Source organism: Neofelis nebulosa, chromosome 6, assembly GCF_028018385.1.
Source record: "Neofelis nebulosa isolate mNeoNeb1 chromosome 6, mNeoNeb1.pri, whole genome shotgun sequence".
NCBI lineage: Eukaryota > Metazoa > Chordata > Mammalia > Carnivora > Felidae > Neofelis > Neofelis nebulosa.
In genome coordinates this window covers 110,746,233-110,760,771 of record NC_080787.1, presented here as the reverse complement: position 1 = coordinate 110,760,771, position 14,539 = coordinate 110,746,233, and the positions used below count along the sequence as shown (strand labels likewise).

Here is a 14,539-nt window from a genome sequence, read left to right as displayed (position 1 = left end):
AAACTAATTGAAATTAGACTTCTGTGGGGTGCCTGGGTGGCTCATTTGGTTAAGAGTCTGACTCTTGATTTTGGCTTAGGTCTTGATCTCAGGGTTGTGATTAAAGCCCCACATAGGGCTCCAGGCTGGGTGTGGAGCCTACTGAAGGAAGGGAAGAAGGGAGGAAGGAAATAAATTAGACTTTTGTGCTTGTTTTAGTAAAATGAATTTGGTACTAGTAGCTCATTCATAAAATGTAATTTTTCAGGGGGTCAGGTAAAGTATTACATTTATCATCTCAGATGTGCATCAAAAAATTTCTGTCTTCATAATTTTCTTAGCTCATGCTCGCCTGATGTTTCGTGACATTGTGACTCTGGAAGATGCTATTACAGCAGTGTCAGTAATGGAATCCTCGATGCAGGTAAGGGTATTTTGCACCTAATATTTGAACTCTAACTATAAGCATGTAAAAAAAAAAAAAAAAAAAAAAAAGACAATTTATAGCATATCAGGAGTTGTAAAAGTGATCATAATCTAGATCTAATAATTTCAGGAAATATATCCAAAGGAAACCATTTAAAAGAAGGGGAAAACATGGTCGTGGAAGCATTCTTTGTGTCAGTAGCATTGCTTTTGCCAACTAGTGTGCAGCAGTGGGTGTCACTCTTTTTTCCTCAACACGTCTGAGGGTCGCTCATGGTCCCACTAGTGACAGTGTGCTTCCTGGAGCAGTTCTTGCCACCAGGAACTGGAGGGAGAGAACTGTTGAAATTTGCAAAAGGCCCAGTTGACTGACAGTCAAGATGGGAGTAGAGAGGGCTGATCTGGGATCAGTGGCCTCCAGCGTATGCTTCCTCTATGCAGGCTGACTGGTTGACTCTCTGGTATTTTCCATTTTCTCGATACCCCTTCAGGGAGGTGCACTGCTAGGAGGTGTGAATGCACTTCACACTTCCTTTCCTGAAAACCCTCTGCAGCAGTACCAGAGGCAGTGTGAACTCATTCTGGAAAAGCTGGAGCTGCACAACCTCTTGAGTGAAGAGCTAAGAAGACTTGAAAGGTGAGAAGAGAAATCCAAGAAAAGGCTTATAATGGAAAATCCTTGTTTGACACTTAGTGAAATGAAGGAAGTGGAAATTAAGTGGAAAATCTGTCTGTACTATCTGTAGGGGATTGTTTCAGTTGTCTGTTGCTGTATAATCAACTACCCCAAAGCTTGGTGGCTTAAAGAAACAAAAAGAAAACCACCACTACCACCATTTTATTGCTCACTTTTCTGAGAGTCGTAAATTCGTTTATCTCTACTCCACATAGTGTCGGCTGGGATCACTCATATACTTGAATTTAGCTGGGAGTGCAGGTGGAACTGGAACATCCAGAATGGTTTCCCTCACATGTGTTGTGCCTTAGTGGAGGTGGCTTAAATGGCCAGGGGCTCTCTTTACCACAGGGGAGTCAGAATTCTGACATGGTAGCTTAATGCTCCAACAGAGCAAAAATGGAAGCCAGCAGGCCTCTTATGAGCTGGGCCAGAACTGATACAGCATCATTTCTGCCACATTTTATAGGTCAGAGCAAGACACAGAGTCAGCCCCCATGCAAGGTAGGGGAAAATAGACACCACCTCTTGATGGGAGGAGTGACATAAACATACAGGAATGGGGGAATTGATGGCTGCCATCTTTGGAGACCACCTTCCGTAGCTACATTTCCTTGGCTTGCTGGTTTGGTGAGCCTCATGGAGAACACTGGCAGGTTCTTTACTATATATGGTAAACTGTGTATTAATTTACTGAATTTATACCACCGGTTCCCAATTACATGCGAAGCACCAAGGTTGGCTACTCACAGTTCACACCCAAGACATGCAGTTTCCATGGAATCAAGAAGCCTTGGTAAATGGGATTTATTCTGTTCACTACCACTACTTCATCCTCTTCTCTTTCTTTGGGTCGATATAGGTAGAGTGGTACCATTTAGAAAGGTGGCTGGGAATGCTGTTAAGAAAGAGGAAGTTGAACTCCAGGAGGTCAGTCTACCCCAGGCTAGACCCAGCCACAAAATATTATCGTAATTTGGCTTTATCATTTTTCCTTGCCAGGAAAGGACCATGTGCAAGGGAGTTTACATGAAGAATCATAGTGTTTATTAATATTTTAATTTTATTCTTAATGGTTTTAAAGCTCTCTTCCAAGCATAATAAATGTTTGATCTTTATGTAACCCTGGTGAAAGAAAATCAGGTAGAAGACTGAGGCCCAGATTGCTTTCGAGCCAGCTGAATAGGATGTTTTGAAAGTTTGAGAAGTGGAGATAACTAGTAGTGACCTTTACCTGTGAAAGGCCCTCCTGGTCCATTAGCAACAGCTCTGACCCTCCCTTCAGCATCATCATTTTCCTTCCCTACATGCGCAGATTCATGACCTTTAAAATTTCACATATTTAACAGACAAAAAGTCTCCAGTGAGAATGATGTATTTTGTTAAAGAGGGAAACCTGTTTCTCCTCCAACAGGGTAACAACTCAAGAATGACAAAAGCAATGTTTCAAAACTCAGCTTTGTAATGATTTGTTAAAATGTGGGAAGGAACATGTCATGTGCATTACCTAGAGAATTTTTGCCCAGACTTCAATGTTTGCATGCTCCCTGCATACATGAGCTTCTAAAAAGCTAGACTTTGAGGGTGTACCTGTGACACATGAGTGAGAGATGGCAGAGGTATCCATTTGGGTATCTTCATGATCAGCGTGAGTGGCTCAATAATTGCCCTGAGTCTGGCAGCTGGCGTTGACCTCAAAGCTGGGAGCTGGTGAAAGGAGTTCCCGTGGAAGCACAGCGGCTGCTGAAGGAGAATTTAGAGACTGAGATGGATTGTTGACCGAACAAGTATAACCTTGAGAATTATTTCCCTGGCTTTTCTCCTTTCACTCACTGCCTTCATGTAGTAGCATTCTCTCTCAAATTCATAAAACCCCAGCACAGCCTTCCTGGGGGAAGTTTGGGGACTGGCTTTGTGTTGCTAATACCTAGTGCCCTTGTATAAAATCAACCCCCTTTTCTCTTGGTCTGGTTTTTTAATGATCCAGAGCCTAGTGTTAAGATGAAAGATATTCCTTTGGTTCTTTTATGGTCTGATGTAGCTGATCCTTTTTAGACCTGCCCTGGGCCCGGCTTGGCTTTTGGAAAGGCTGCTCATTTTGACTGAGCAGAAACTGGACATTTGGACTACCAAAAGCTGTCATATGCTGGATTCAGGAAGGAAAGGAATGTGAAGCTCAGAATCAGTGTTATGTGATAGAAAAACAGTGGTTGAACTTACCAAATTCAAAATGACCCTCCTGGAGGGAAAGAAGAAGAAGGGTAGGTAATGATCTAAAAAAATAGGATTCTGCCTTAAAATATCCTTTTCTTCTGATACATCTTTGTAATGCAGGGGCATGTCCCGGTGTTGATCCTCAAAGTAACAAAACCAGGTTGCCCTGCAAATGACAGTGCATGACCTCCAAGGCACGTCTAAGGCTAATTTTGTTAAGCGAGAAAAGCCCACGTAGCATATAGGTTTATCCCCTCAGGAAAGACTTGTCTATTCCTTAAAGTGGTCATATATGACTCATCAAACTATTGTACTTTTATCACACTTTTCTTCTGGAAAATGCCTACCAGTGACAGCCGGCCTCAAATGGTGGTCATTCTATTCATATGAAAAGAGATTGTCTTTTAGGAAGGTATAGTAAAACTGGAAACATTTTATGTAGGGGAGAATTTAATTCCCAAAGTCAGAATAAGACTAAAATGGTAGGGCCAAATTATTCTAGCCTTAAATTCACTGTCTTTTAGAACATTTTTTATGGAGCTTTAACAATTATGAATATCTCTGACCCCAATTTGATGTATATTTGATAGCAGTAATTTTGCAAGCTATTTTGGGTTTTTTTTGTTTGGCTGTGACTGTGGTGAATATGGATTTTGCTGTATTGATGTGTCCAAATCTATAGTGAGTGAATATAACCCAGTATTTTTATCATAATTTTTTGTGGGTTTTTTTCCTGATCATAAGAGGTAATACATGTTCTTGATAGAGTATTTTGAAAAGTAACAGTAATAAATTAAAAAGATAAAAATCACATATAATCTTATTTCCCAGAGAGGCCTACCATTAACATTTTAATGTATTTAAATATATTTAAATCTAAAATTCATTTAAATATAATGTATTTTCTTCTATACCTTTTTCTGTGATTACACATGATTTTTAGAATAACTTACTCGTCTGCTCTTTGGCTTAGTTCTTTTCATATTTAACACATGGAAGTGGGATCATGTTGCCCCTTATACTGCGAAGCTATTCCTTTTGAGAAACTGTCATCTCTGTTGGAAGTTGATCCTCTGGCATTATTTCCATCTCTGGCATGCCCAAGATTGAAAATGACTATCACTGATCAGATCCTTCATTCTGGAAGGTCAGTAGGTTTCACCTCTGTGTCAGCTGGATAGAGAGTAGCTGCCCAGAACATGTGTTGAAATGGCTACACTTTGCAGGAAAGATGTCACACTTGCTTGGGGGAGGTGTGCCATGAATGTGATGCCACAGGGCCAGCGGGATCACAGTCTCTACTCCCAAGGAAGGGGACTTTTAGGTGCACTAAAATTCAGTACTCAGGTGAAGAGATGTGAGGAGATCATAATCTCTGGGCTTCCACTCTGTTTCTGACCTGCAGACTGCCTACGAAAGAACCACCCGATCAGCAGCCGTCCACTGTGCAGATAGTTAGAAGCCTGTGTTGTAGTGGAACATGTAACAGGAGAGATAAGAACAAGCATTTTACACTGACCTTCAAGCAATCTTAAATGAATTAAATGGACTTTCAGAGAGATCTAAAGATGTAGACAAACCTGTTACTTCATTTCCTTTATTTCATTTCAGTTTTAAAATGATGATCAAAGCACTTAAATTCTGTACTGCTGAGAAAGGATAATTTCCTTCTGCTGCTCTAAGAGACTGTATTTGGTATTAACTTGGAATTATGTTGGACTGAAGCCTTTAGATGGCATCTCAGAGACTAAAGAAATGGAAAGGTTAAAAATTCTCTTCTCTTCAATACATGTTTTCCTTATTTATCTCTGCCACAGGTTACAGAATCAGAGTGCATACCAATCCCAGCCCCAGGCAGTGGAGGCAGAGACTAACCCAGGATCCTTGAAAAATGATCCAGGAGAAGAATGCAAGTCCAGAATCTGGTCAGCACGGCAGGAAGTGAACTGTAGCATGCTGACGTCCTCTGCTGGAGGCAGTCCTGAGGGAAGCCCACTTCCCGGTCCCCTCTCCCCCCTGGGGCCTAATACATCAACAAATAGAAAACATTTACCTGAGCACAAATACAGCAAAGATGAGAGTTTGGACTGGTTTGACTGCATAGCAGCTCATCAGATTGAGCCCAAAAACACTGTTCCTGTGTCTCCCAAAACAACTGGGGGGAAAATGGCTTTGAAAATCTTCCGGAACAAATCTCAGGGTAAGGAAAGGAATGAGCCAGGCCAAAGGAGCAAATTGGAAACTGGACAGCTTCTAGCACCAGGAGAGGCAGAAGCTCCATCAAGGCCAGATAATGTGGAAGGTAAAGAGGCAAAAAAGGCAGCAATGGTTTCTGAAATGGCAGTGCCTGCTGGTGAGCCGGACTCGGTACTGATGCATCACGTCTCCAGGAAACTGCACACGCTGCACAAGGTGAGGGCCCAGGAGCTGTACAGGAATCCCTCCAGGGCGCCTTCACGGCCCACAGGTTCTCCTCATCCTCACTCTGGTCCTGTACACAGCCCACAGGGAGCGTGGGAAACTCCCAAAAGAACGAGACAGAAATCCCTTGCTCAGAGGGAAGAGCCTGAACTTGAACATGCCGAGAGTCCAGGTCCCCCGTTGGCCAAACTAGCAAAATTTACTTTCAAACCAAAGTCGAAACTGATCCATTCCCCTGAAGACCACAGTCATGTGTCTCTGGGCACAACTGAAGTAGCCATCCCAGGTCCTGAAACTCCCCACGTTGCAAGCAGAGACTCAACCTCGCCTGTGAAGGGTCCCCAAAAGTTGGGCTCTCCCTCAGGAGGCAGGAACTCAAACCAGCCACAGAATGAGGCAAAGCAGGTGTCCCGGAAGCCACCAGAGGAAGACAGGTCAAGAGAGGAGAGCAAACATGTCCCTGAAAGGAGAACCATCCAGCCTGAAGTAGAGCTTGGGAACAAGACTGAGCATTCTCATCTTACTTGTCAAAGAGACAGAAAGGAAGAGGTCTCAAGCAGTAACAAAAGCAGCAAGGTTCACTCCTGCACATTAGCCAAATTGGCAAACTTCTCCTTTACTTGCCCCTCTGAATCCAAACGGGAATCCCTTCCTTCTCCTGAAAGTGTGAACCAGGGAGAGAGAGGCCCAAGCCCTCCTCCTGGGACTGCAGCTCCAGTGCCTGGCAAGAAGAGGAGAACTTTCCAGCTAGACGGGTCCACTGAGAGATTGGCTCTTTCCAAAAAATCTCTCTTTACTTTATCAGAACTAGATGACGAAGCATTGGATTTTGATTGGGATGAAGAAATGAGAAAAAAACCATAATCATGAAAAACTTTCAGGTCAAATTTCAGCCTCCCCAGCTCAACACGGCACCTCTGGGATATTGACGTGGTGTTTATATGTGAACAAAAACTCTTGGCCATAATGAGTTCCATTTAGAATACCAGCACCCCCGACAGGTTTTATAATTTCAGCTTTACCTTCATGACTTGAAAAGTCATATAATCAGTGTCTGGCAGAGTCGGGCAGTGTCATACCAGCACTTGAATTAATTGAAATTGTGCTTAATTTTGCAAATGTAATACTTGTATTCCCAAAGATGTTTCTGTTTCCTTTGGGTTGGTTTTTTGTTGGTTTTGTTCTGTTGTTTTTTTTGTTTTGTTTTGTTTTGTTTTGTTTTGTTTTGTTTTGTTTTGTTTTAATGGGGGTTGGGTCTTCGGGAGATCATTTCTTTCATTTACTTAGGAACAAATGCCAGGAAGGTAGCCCTCATAAAGTTAACAGGTTAGGTGAACAATATTCTTTTTTTTTTTCCTTCACTCAAGATGTGCTGAGTGTGATGAATATTGTAATTTGCCAAAATGATGTGATTTTTCTTAAATTTTTGTGTTTATTCTCATGTGTCAAATTAGATGTGCTAATGCTTTTCCTTCTTTAGGAGGCATCCTTACAGTTCCATGGTATTCTTAAAGATCTGGCAACTGGTCAAACAGTAGCTTTCTGAAGTATTGACCTTTTGAGTTTTCCCTGTTGTCTTGAGCTAACATTTTGTGCTTCAGATTCTTTGTATCATTGGCGGGGGTGGCTACCTTCAACACAACTTAAATCCTGTGGTTAGGAGAGCGTGTAGTAATCTCAATCATGTATCGTGGCATCTACCCAAGTGGTTAATATGGAAATATGATTCCTACTAAGTTATGATTCATTTGTCTTTAGAACCAAGCAAATGATGGCTGTGTTTGGTAGGAATAGACATCTCAAGCTTTGTCTTTCTTAAGTCCTTTTAAAATCACTTTTTCCTTTGGATTCTAGCAGGAGCTGTTAGGATTTCTTAATTACAGACTTTCTCTTCTGAATTATGAATTTTTAAAACAATAATTAATAGAGGCTTCCATTGTCTGAGGGGCTTTTAGATGTAAAGAGTACCCAAAACTACCTGTACTTTGTTTAAGGATTGTTTCATTAAGTTCATACCAAAATATTAAGGAACCTCAAATTTTCTTGAGCATTTAAACATTAATTTCAAAATTGACTAATTACATTTTCTGAAAAATGTTAAACTGTGAGTACAAATTGATGAGTCTTTTGAAATAACACCTTAAACAGCTGGCGAGAGACATAAATAAGCAGTGATTGTAAAATGTACTATTGCTCATTCACCTCAACTTATTCCGAAACATTAAGATTATAGTTTAGGTAATTTCTTCTTCCTTCTGTACTTAATAACTTCCCAGTGTAGTATGATTCTTAATGTGATCTGTCCCTAATGTCTCAGTGTTAGTACTTTCCTGAGTTTCAATAGTCTGACTAGAAATGAGGGAAAGAGAGAGGATCCGGGTTATCGACAGGTTGAATCTTGGTCTAGACACAGTCTAGTCTGATTGTGTAGACTGGGACAATTGAAACTGAGTCACCATGCCGAGCTGTTGTTTTGGGTTTGGTTTTTGGTTTTGTGGTAAACTTTTAAGTCTTCCTCTTATAAATGTTTGTCTTTGAAACTTGGTATCTCTTGCAGTAACGATGTATTAAAGCTTTGCATGGCTGGCAGTACGTAACCTGTTGGCTTTGTCACTAGGGTATTTTGATATGTTCTGTTTTCATTATTTAAAATGATTGTGTTCCTTATTGGGAATCTTGATTCTAGAGCTTGCACTTCTTGGTAATGAGGGATTTATGTACTTATCTCTTCAGGACATTGAATAATTCATGTTTTAAAATACAGTGTTAAATTGTCTCTCTTCCTTAATTATTGTATATGACCACCTGTGCCACCTGCTACCTGGTTATTCTTTGTACCCATCATGCATCCTATTATTTATGCTAATAAATCCACCCTATTTTTTATTTTAGCACCTTCTTCTGTCAGGATCATTTGGCTAAATTACAGGTTCCATGTATTTCTTTGATGCTTACCCAGTTAGAAATAACTTTGTAAATATTGTAAATAGACAAACTTATTAGAAGGAATAAAATATGTTCAATATGAACATTCCCCTACTTACTAAAAAATTAAACTTGTATCACAGCCTGCTTTCGGGTTACGACTACCTTGCTGTGCTTGTGTTTGATGGTCAAAATCTGACAACTTGGTCAATAGGAAGTCCCATTATGTTGATGCCGATGTCCTTTTAGGACTCTGACATTCTTTTTAACGTTTTTTTTTTTTGTTTTTTTTGTTTTTTTTGTTTTTTTTTGGGACAGAGAGAGACAGAGCATGAACGGGGGAGGGGCAGAGAGAGAGGGAGACACAGAATCGGAAACAGGCTCCAGGCTCCGAGCCATCGGCCCAGAGCCCGACGCGGGGCTCGAACTCACGGACCGCGAGATCATGACCTGGCTGAAGTCGGACGCTTAACCGACTGCGCCACCCAGGCGCCCCTAGGACTCTGACATTCTAAAAGTATCCGTAGTATCTGAAAATAACAGCACGTTCCAGACACATTTTGATTTTTTTCCTGCCTCTAGTCTTAGAATCAGCTACCCCCTAAGGCAGTGTATTCCCTTTATAGGCCGATGGTATTACAGGCCAAACTCATGGTCTTAAGGGTATGCAGGGTCAAAAGTACTACCACTGCTGTTTGCTCCCTGTAGTAGTTTAGAGCTGAAAATGTCTAATGTCGTGAGGTCACATTCTATCCTGCTGTGTCCTGTTTTTCTTACACTATGTGATTTCACAAGACTTTCTCTTATATGGTATTTAGCGTGTACCAAAGAAGCACATGGGCATCTTGGGGGAGTATGTACAGTCTCAAAAATCATATTTCTGGTCAATAAGGGAAAGTATAAAAATAACCCTTAATTCTGCATCAACATGTCAGAATACTTTTATTTCAGGCCAGTGAACTCCTTTAAAACATTTTAGTAATGTAGAATTACACCTAATTTGTGAGACCAAACCAGAATTTTAACTCTCTTATAATTATGTAAAAGAGAGGAGTTTTCTGAACCTGTAAAAGATAATGTCTTCAGTGTATATGTGGTAGTCTAAAATTTCTAGTAGGGATTTTATTATAATTTTTAGTGTTTCTCAGAAATGCAGACAGAATAAGCTTATTATTCTGATATCTTTAACTGTTCGGCTTAAGCTTTAAACTTTTTCAGAAGCTATACCAAAACTTTAATAATAGAGATCTCCTCTTGGTTGCAAAATTTGAATTCCCACAAACACTGTACCTGATTTCTATGCTTTCTTCAAGTGCTAAAGCTGCCTAGCTGGTAGACTTATTGCAAGAACAATTGTAGGGAAAATCGCGGGTCAACCAGGATACCTTGAGGATACGTCAAGGATACCTTGAGGTCACTTTTAGCCAGTCCACAGCATTTGGGAATTCAGAACCAACCCACACTGAAAGTCTGGGTCACTAGGGCCTACCTGCCAGCCAGGTTAACCTTCCAGACGGCCTCCTTCCAAATCTAACGAACTCACAGGGTGGCAGACGAGGCCAGTGCAAATTCCTCAGTGTTCAGAATAATATCTCCCATTGTTTTTTTTGTTTGTTTGTTTGTTTTTAATTTTTTAATGTTTATTTTTAAGAGAGAGAGTGAGACAGAGTGTGAGCAGGGGAGGGCCAGAGAGAGAGGGAGACACAGAATCCGAAGCAGGCTCCAGGCTCTGGGCTGTCAGCCCAGAGCCCGATGCGGGGCTCGAACTCACGGACTGTGAGATCGTGACCTGAGCCGAAGTCGGACGCTTAACCGACTGAGCCACCCAGGCGCCCCAATATCTCCCATTGTTAACATTCAAGAAGATAAAAGAAGGCTCCTGGCTCACGTTAGTACTCCCATAGGGGTTTTGCCATCTATGTCCCATGCAACAAGTGCCATAGCCCCCCCAGGTATATGGGGAGCCATTACCCACATACCCCCTTCACTGTTTCTCAGAAGACATGCACAGGAAGCTGTAGAAATTGCTCCCTGTGATACACTTTTCTGTTGTTCTTATATCAGTTCCCTTCTTAAAGGCTTAAAAATGCATCTAAATTTAATATTTGTATTAAATTTTTATTAAATATTAACATTACTGTTAATGTATTAAATATTGTATTTCATATTTGAAACTTGACATTTCTGTCAAGTTAGGCTTAACTAAATTGTTGATGTGTCTATGTAAATACTCTGATTCAAAATAAAGTCTCAGAAGGGAAATAGGATTTATACACTGGGCCTGATCTCCCCCAGGAAGTAGGGTATAAGTTATTTATCTTCCGGGCACAAATGCTTTTTAGGCCACTCTTCTCTAAGTTTGGTCAGAACCTTAAGCGTTGGCCAAGTTGAACCACCAGAAAGCAAACGTTTGAATCAGGTGCATTTTTATGTGGGGGCAAACATGGTTTAATTTAGGACTTTCATAATAAACCAAGCCAGTATGGTAATACTACTTAACACATCTGATCTGACTTCTTCAGTACCTACTGGTACATAAAGAAGACCAGGAAGCCTAGCAAATTGAGAATCAGGCGAATTCGTTTCTAGAACCGAGTGATCAGTAGCCAGCAGTATGACCTTGCTGTCTACAAGGCTCTTGTCCATAAAAGAGGATTAAGCATTTCTGAATCAGGTACTACTGAGTTACAAAACAGGAAAACTTCAGAGGCTAGCTGAAATAAAAGGTTCACTGCAAGGGTATGGCGGGGAATCTCATTAAGGGCAGGAAACAAAGTTTAACCAGCCTACATGACCCTGGAACTGAAAAGTTCTCTCAGCCTCTCTGGGGTTCTCAAGGTCCCTTATCGCCACTTCTCGTGGTGAGCGTGCTCCCAAGTACTGTCCCTCTCTGCAGCCCTGTTCTCTGTGCTAACTTGGGGTTTCTCTGGTGCCTTGCAGCTTTTGATCTACCTTGAGGCCTGGCTCCCTGCTGTTCCTTTCTCTGATCTTTCCGGAGGACTCACCTATCTTCATCTTACAGATTCAGGCTCAGTGTTCACTTGGTTCAAGAGGATGTGGGGGGTGAGGGAGTGAGTGGCCACATGGTACAAACAGCATCCGGAGCCGTGGGTGGAGTCCATCCCCAACAATGCGGTGAGAGGCCGTGATTGGCCAGTCTATCAAACTTCTGTCTTCACAGGGTTTTTGGGTTGTAAGTTTTATAATTCTGTAACCTTTTTTGTTTCTGTTACAGTTACTGAGTTGAGACAGCATGCCTCTAAAGGTAGTTGGATCATCTTTCCTAAGGGAGCCTTGTAAATTCCTGCCCGACAGCAACTAGGTGTTTTTCAAGGATTGCGAGCCACTTTGGGCTTGTTGGAAGTGCAGTTCAGGCTACCGGCCACCGAGGGCGCTGTTTGTTTTGTCACTGGTTATTAAGTTTCCATTTTTCTGCGCATAAATTTCTCATCATAACTCCGTTATAGGGTTTAGAAATACTTGGATGAAAATCAAAATATATAGGAGCATTAAAAGACATCTGAAATATACTTTAGAAATAATGTCTGCAGTTAAGATATATTTTAACATTTTCCAAATTTTCAACTTTATAATTGCCAACAAAGCAGGGACTAGATCCACTGTGAAGAGAGGAAGATACATGTGTCTCAGGCCTACTTTGGTCCTTTTAGAATTACATAGTCCAGGATAATTTTAAATTGAGGATTCATACATATACTGATCTCTAATCTTATTTTACCATTGTTGGGAAATTAAACTACTTTGTAAGAAGGGGAGCCCAAAGCTGCCTTGAAGGATCCAGCATATTGGAGACCTTTGATTTTCTGCCTTTGAGAGGCCTCCATGTGATGGGGAATGACAAGTTGCCTGGAGTATGGTAAACCCCTGGAGACCACCCCCCCTCCCCCCCACTCACCATTTATATACTCTGCCCCTAAGAACTGGTAAAGATGAACAAAATAGTGTAACACAACCTATCCTTGAATGGGAAGTTACCTGCCAGACACAGTCCAGTCATTTCGCTTCCCAATATCATTATGTGTTCATGAAGGTTACAAAAACCAAGAAATTTTAATTTCATTATAATTAGATATATGGATGTTATAATTGTTTTCTCAAAAAATGCTAAAATAAACTGAGTTTCAAAGAAACCTTGAGCCAAAGTTAAATTTTAAATTCATAGCAACTGAAACTTCTCTAAATTGGTTTTAAGTGCTTATTTATTTCAATGAGATTTTAATTACAACATGACAATCATCATAATATTAGTACTTACTCTTCAAAACACAACACATGGCATTTGATTTTCACATCAATACTATTCATAATGAAGGTGATACTTTTACAAATGGGGGAAACCTCAGACATTTAAGTAATTTTTTTTAAAGAAGAGATGTTTGGGTTTTTTTTTTTTTAAGAGTGTTCTTTTTCTTTTCTTTCTTTTTTTTTTTTTTAAGTTTATTTAAGTAATCTCTACAGCCAACATGGGGCTCAAACTCACAACCCCAAGATCAACAGTCTCATGCTCTTCAAACTGAGCCAGCCAGGCACCCACCCCTAAGTGATTTTTTTTTTAATGTCTTTAACATTCCTTATTTGAAAGATTAGTTTCTGGAACATATTTCTCAACTCCCCTTACTTTTTATTGCTCCATTAAAAATAATATCTATTGATCGAGGGTAAAAATTATCTATTTATATTTCTTACTATGTGCTTATTTTTTAGGCACTTTTCAATATTTAGATGAAGGTATTAACTCATTCTATCCTCCCAGCAATCTATAACATAGGTAGTATTGTTATCCTGGTTTTACAAATTAGGTAGCTATAGCCTAGAGACACTAAATAACCTGACCAAAGTTACATCATTAGTGTCAACCTAAATAAAAAGGTAAACTGAGGCAAGCTTGAATTTCCAGAAATCTAGTTTATGGGGGAAAAGCTGAGGAATTGCAGTTTGGAAAATGCATGCTATTGCAAGCTCCAGGGAGTCCGTTGAGGGTTTGGGGTATTTATGGGCAAAGAGTAAAAGCCAGAGTTCAAAAAGCAAGGTCATGGGCTTGAGGATGGGGAGAGATTCTTGGCATATGTTCACTGGTCAGGAGGGAAGGCTCTGTCTTCTGTAAATTAGGCATTTCCAGGAAGTCAGGCTCTCAGTACTTAAGTTCTGTCCTTCTGAGGCGCTTGAATGAGATTCTCCGTTTCATACCCTCCCTTCTGCTGTAGACCGAGATCCCCTACAAGAGTTAGCAATGTGATGCCTGTATTAATTCCTAAAATGAGAGAGGAAGGTATTACCCAGAAGAAACCCCTCACTTTGTCATGCTCTTAGTCCACCTCACACCCCCTGCACACCTTTGCTAGCACCTGCCCCTCTGTGCCCTGCCTTCTGTCCTGTGACAGAGGGGACTATCCACACTCCTATGCAAAGAAAGCCCTTCCACCTGGGCTGGATCGCGCCCCTCCTGCCTCTTCGGAACATGGCCCCAGCATCCTCCCCTCACCCCTTAGCAGTCCCCCTCCCCTCTGTATCATTTCCACCACGGATTCAAAACAATAAAAACACCTTGCTTGACTCTACTTCCCTCACTATGTCTGTTTCCCCTCTTAGCAAAACTTTTTTGGAGAGTTGTCTATACCCATCTCCAGTTCTCGTCCCTTCTGCTGGCCCACTCCAGTGGAAGTTTTTGGCCTTAATGCTGCTTCTGAGAAGCCTTATCAAGGTGACCTTCATTGCTCATTCTAAGCCCTGATCTTACTTGATTTGATAGACCTGCTTACTGTCTCCTCCCTGAAATCCTTCCTCACTTGTCCTCCAGGACAACACATGCCTGTGGTTTTCCTTACTAACTTCTTCTGGCTTCCTCAGTCTTTTTGCAACTTACCTAGTTTCTCTTCC

The 14,539-nt window shown here is 41.0% G+C and overlaps 1 protein-coding gene across 4 annotated transcripts in view; it reads left to right on the top strand.

The window, feature by feature from the left end:
- Positions 1-7,338, top strand: part of MCM9 (minichromosome maintenance 9 homologous recombination repair factor) — a 111,927-nt gene extending 104,589 nt beyond the window's left edge. For 3 of the 4 annotated variants that reach the window (XM_058735103.1, XM_058735102.1, XM_058735104.1), the window contains 3 exons: positions 321-403; positions 897-1,042; positions 5,113-7,338. In XM_058735103.1, the coding sequence (XP_058591086.1) occupies positions 321-403; positions 897-1,042; positions 5,113-6,580 (1,697 nt within the window). In that variant the 3' untranslated portion in view covers positions 6,581-7,338. Of the gene's footprint in view, positions 1-320; positions 404-896; positions 1,043-4,268; positions 4,403-5,112 lie in introns of those variants that run through there. The other variant, XM_058735105.1, reaches the window with a different exon arrangement.
- Positions 7,339-14,539: the final 7,201 nt, after the last annotated feature.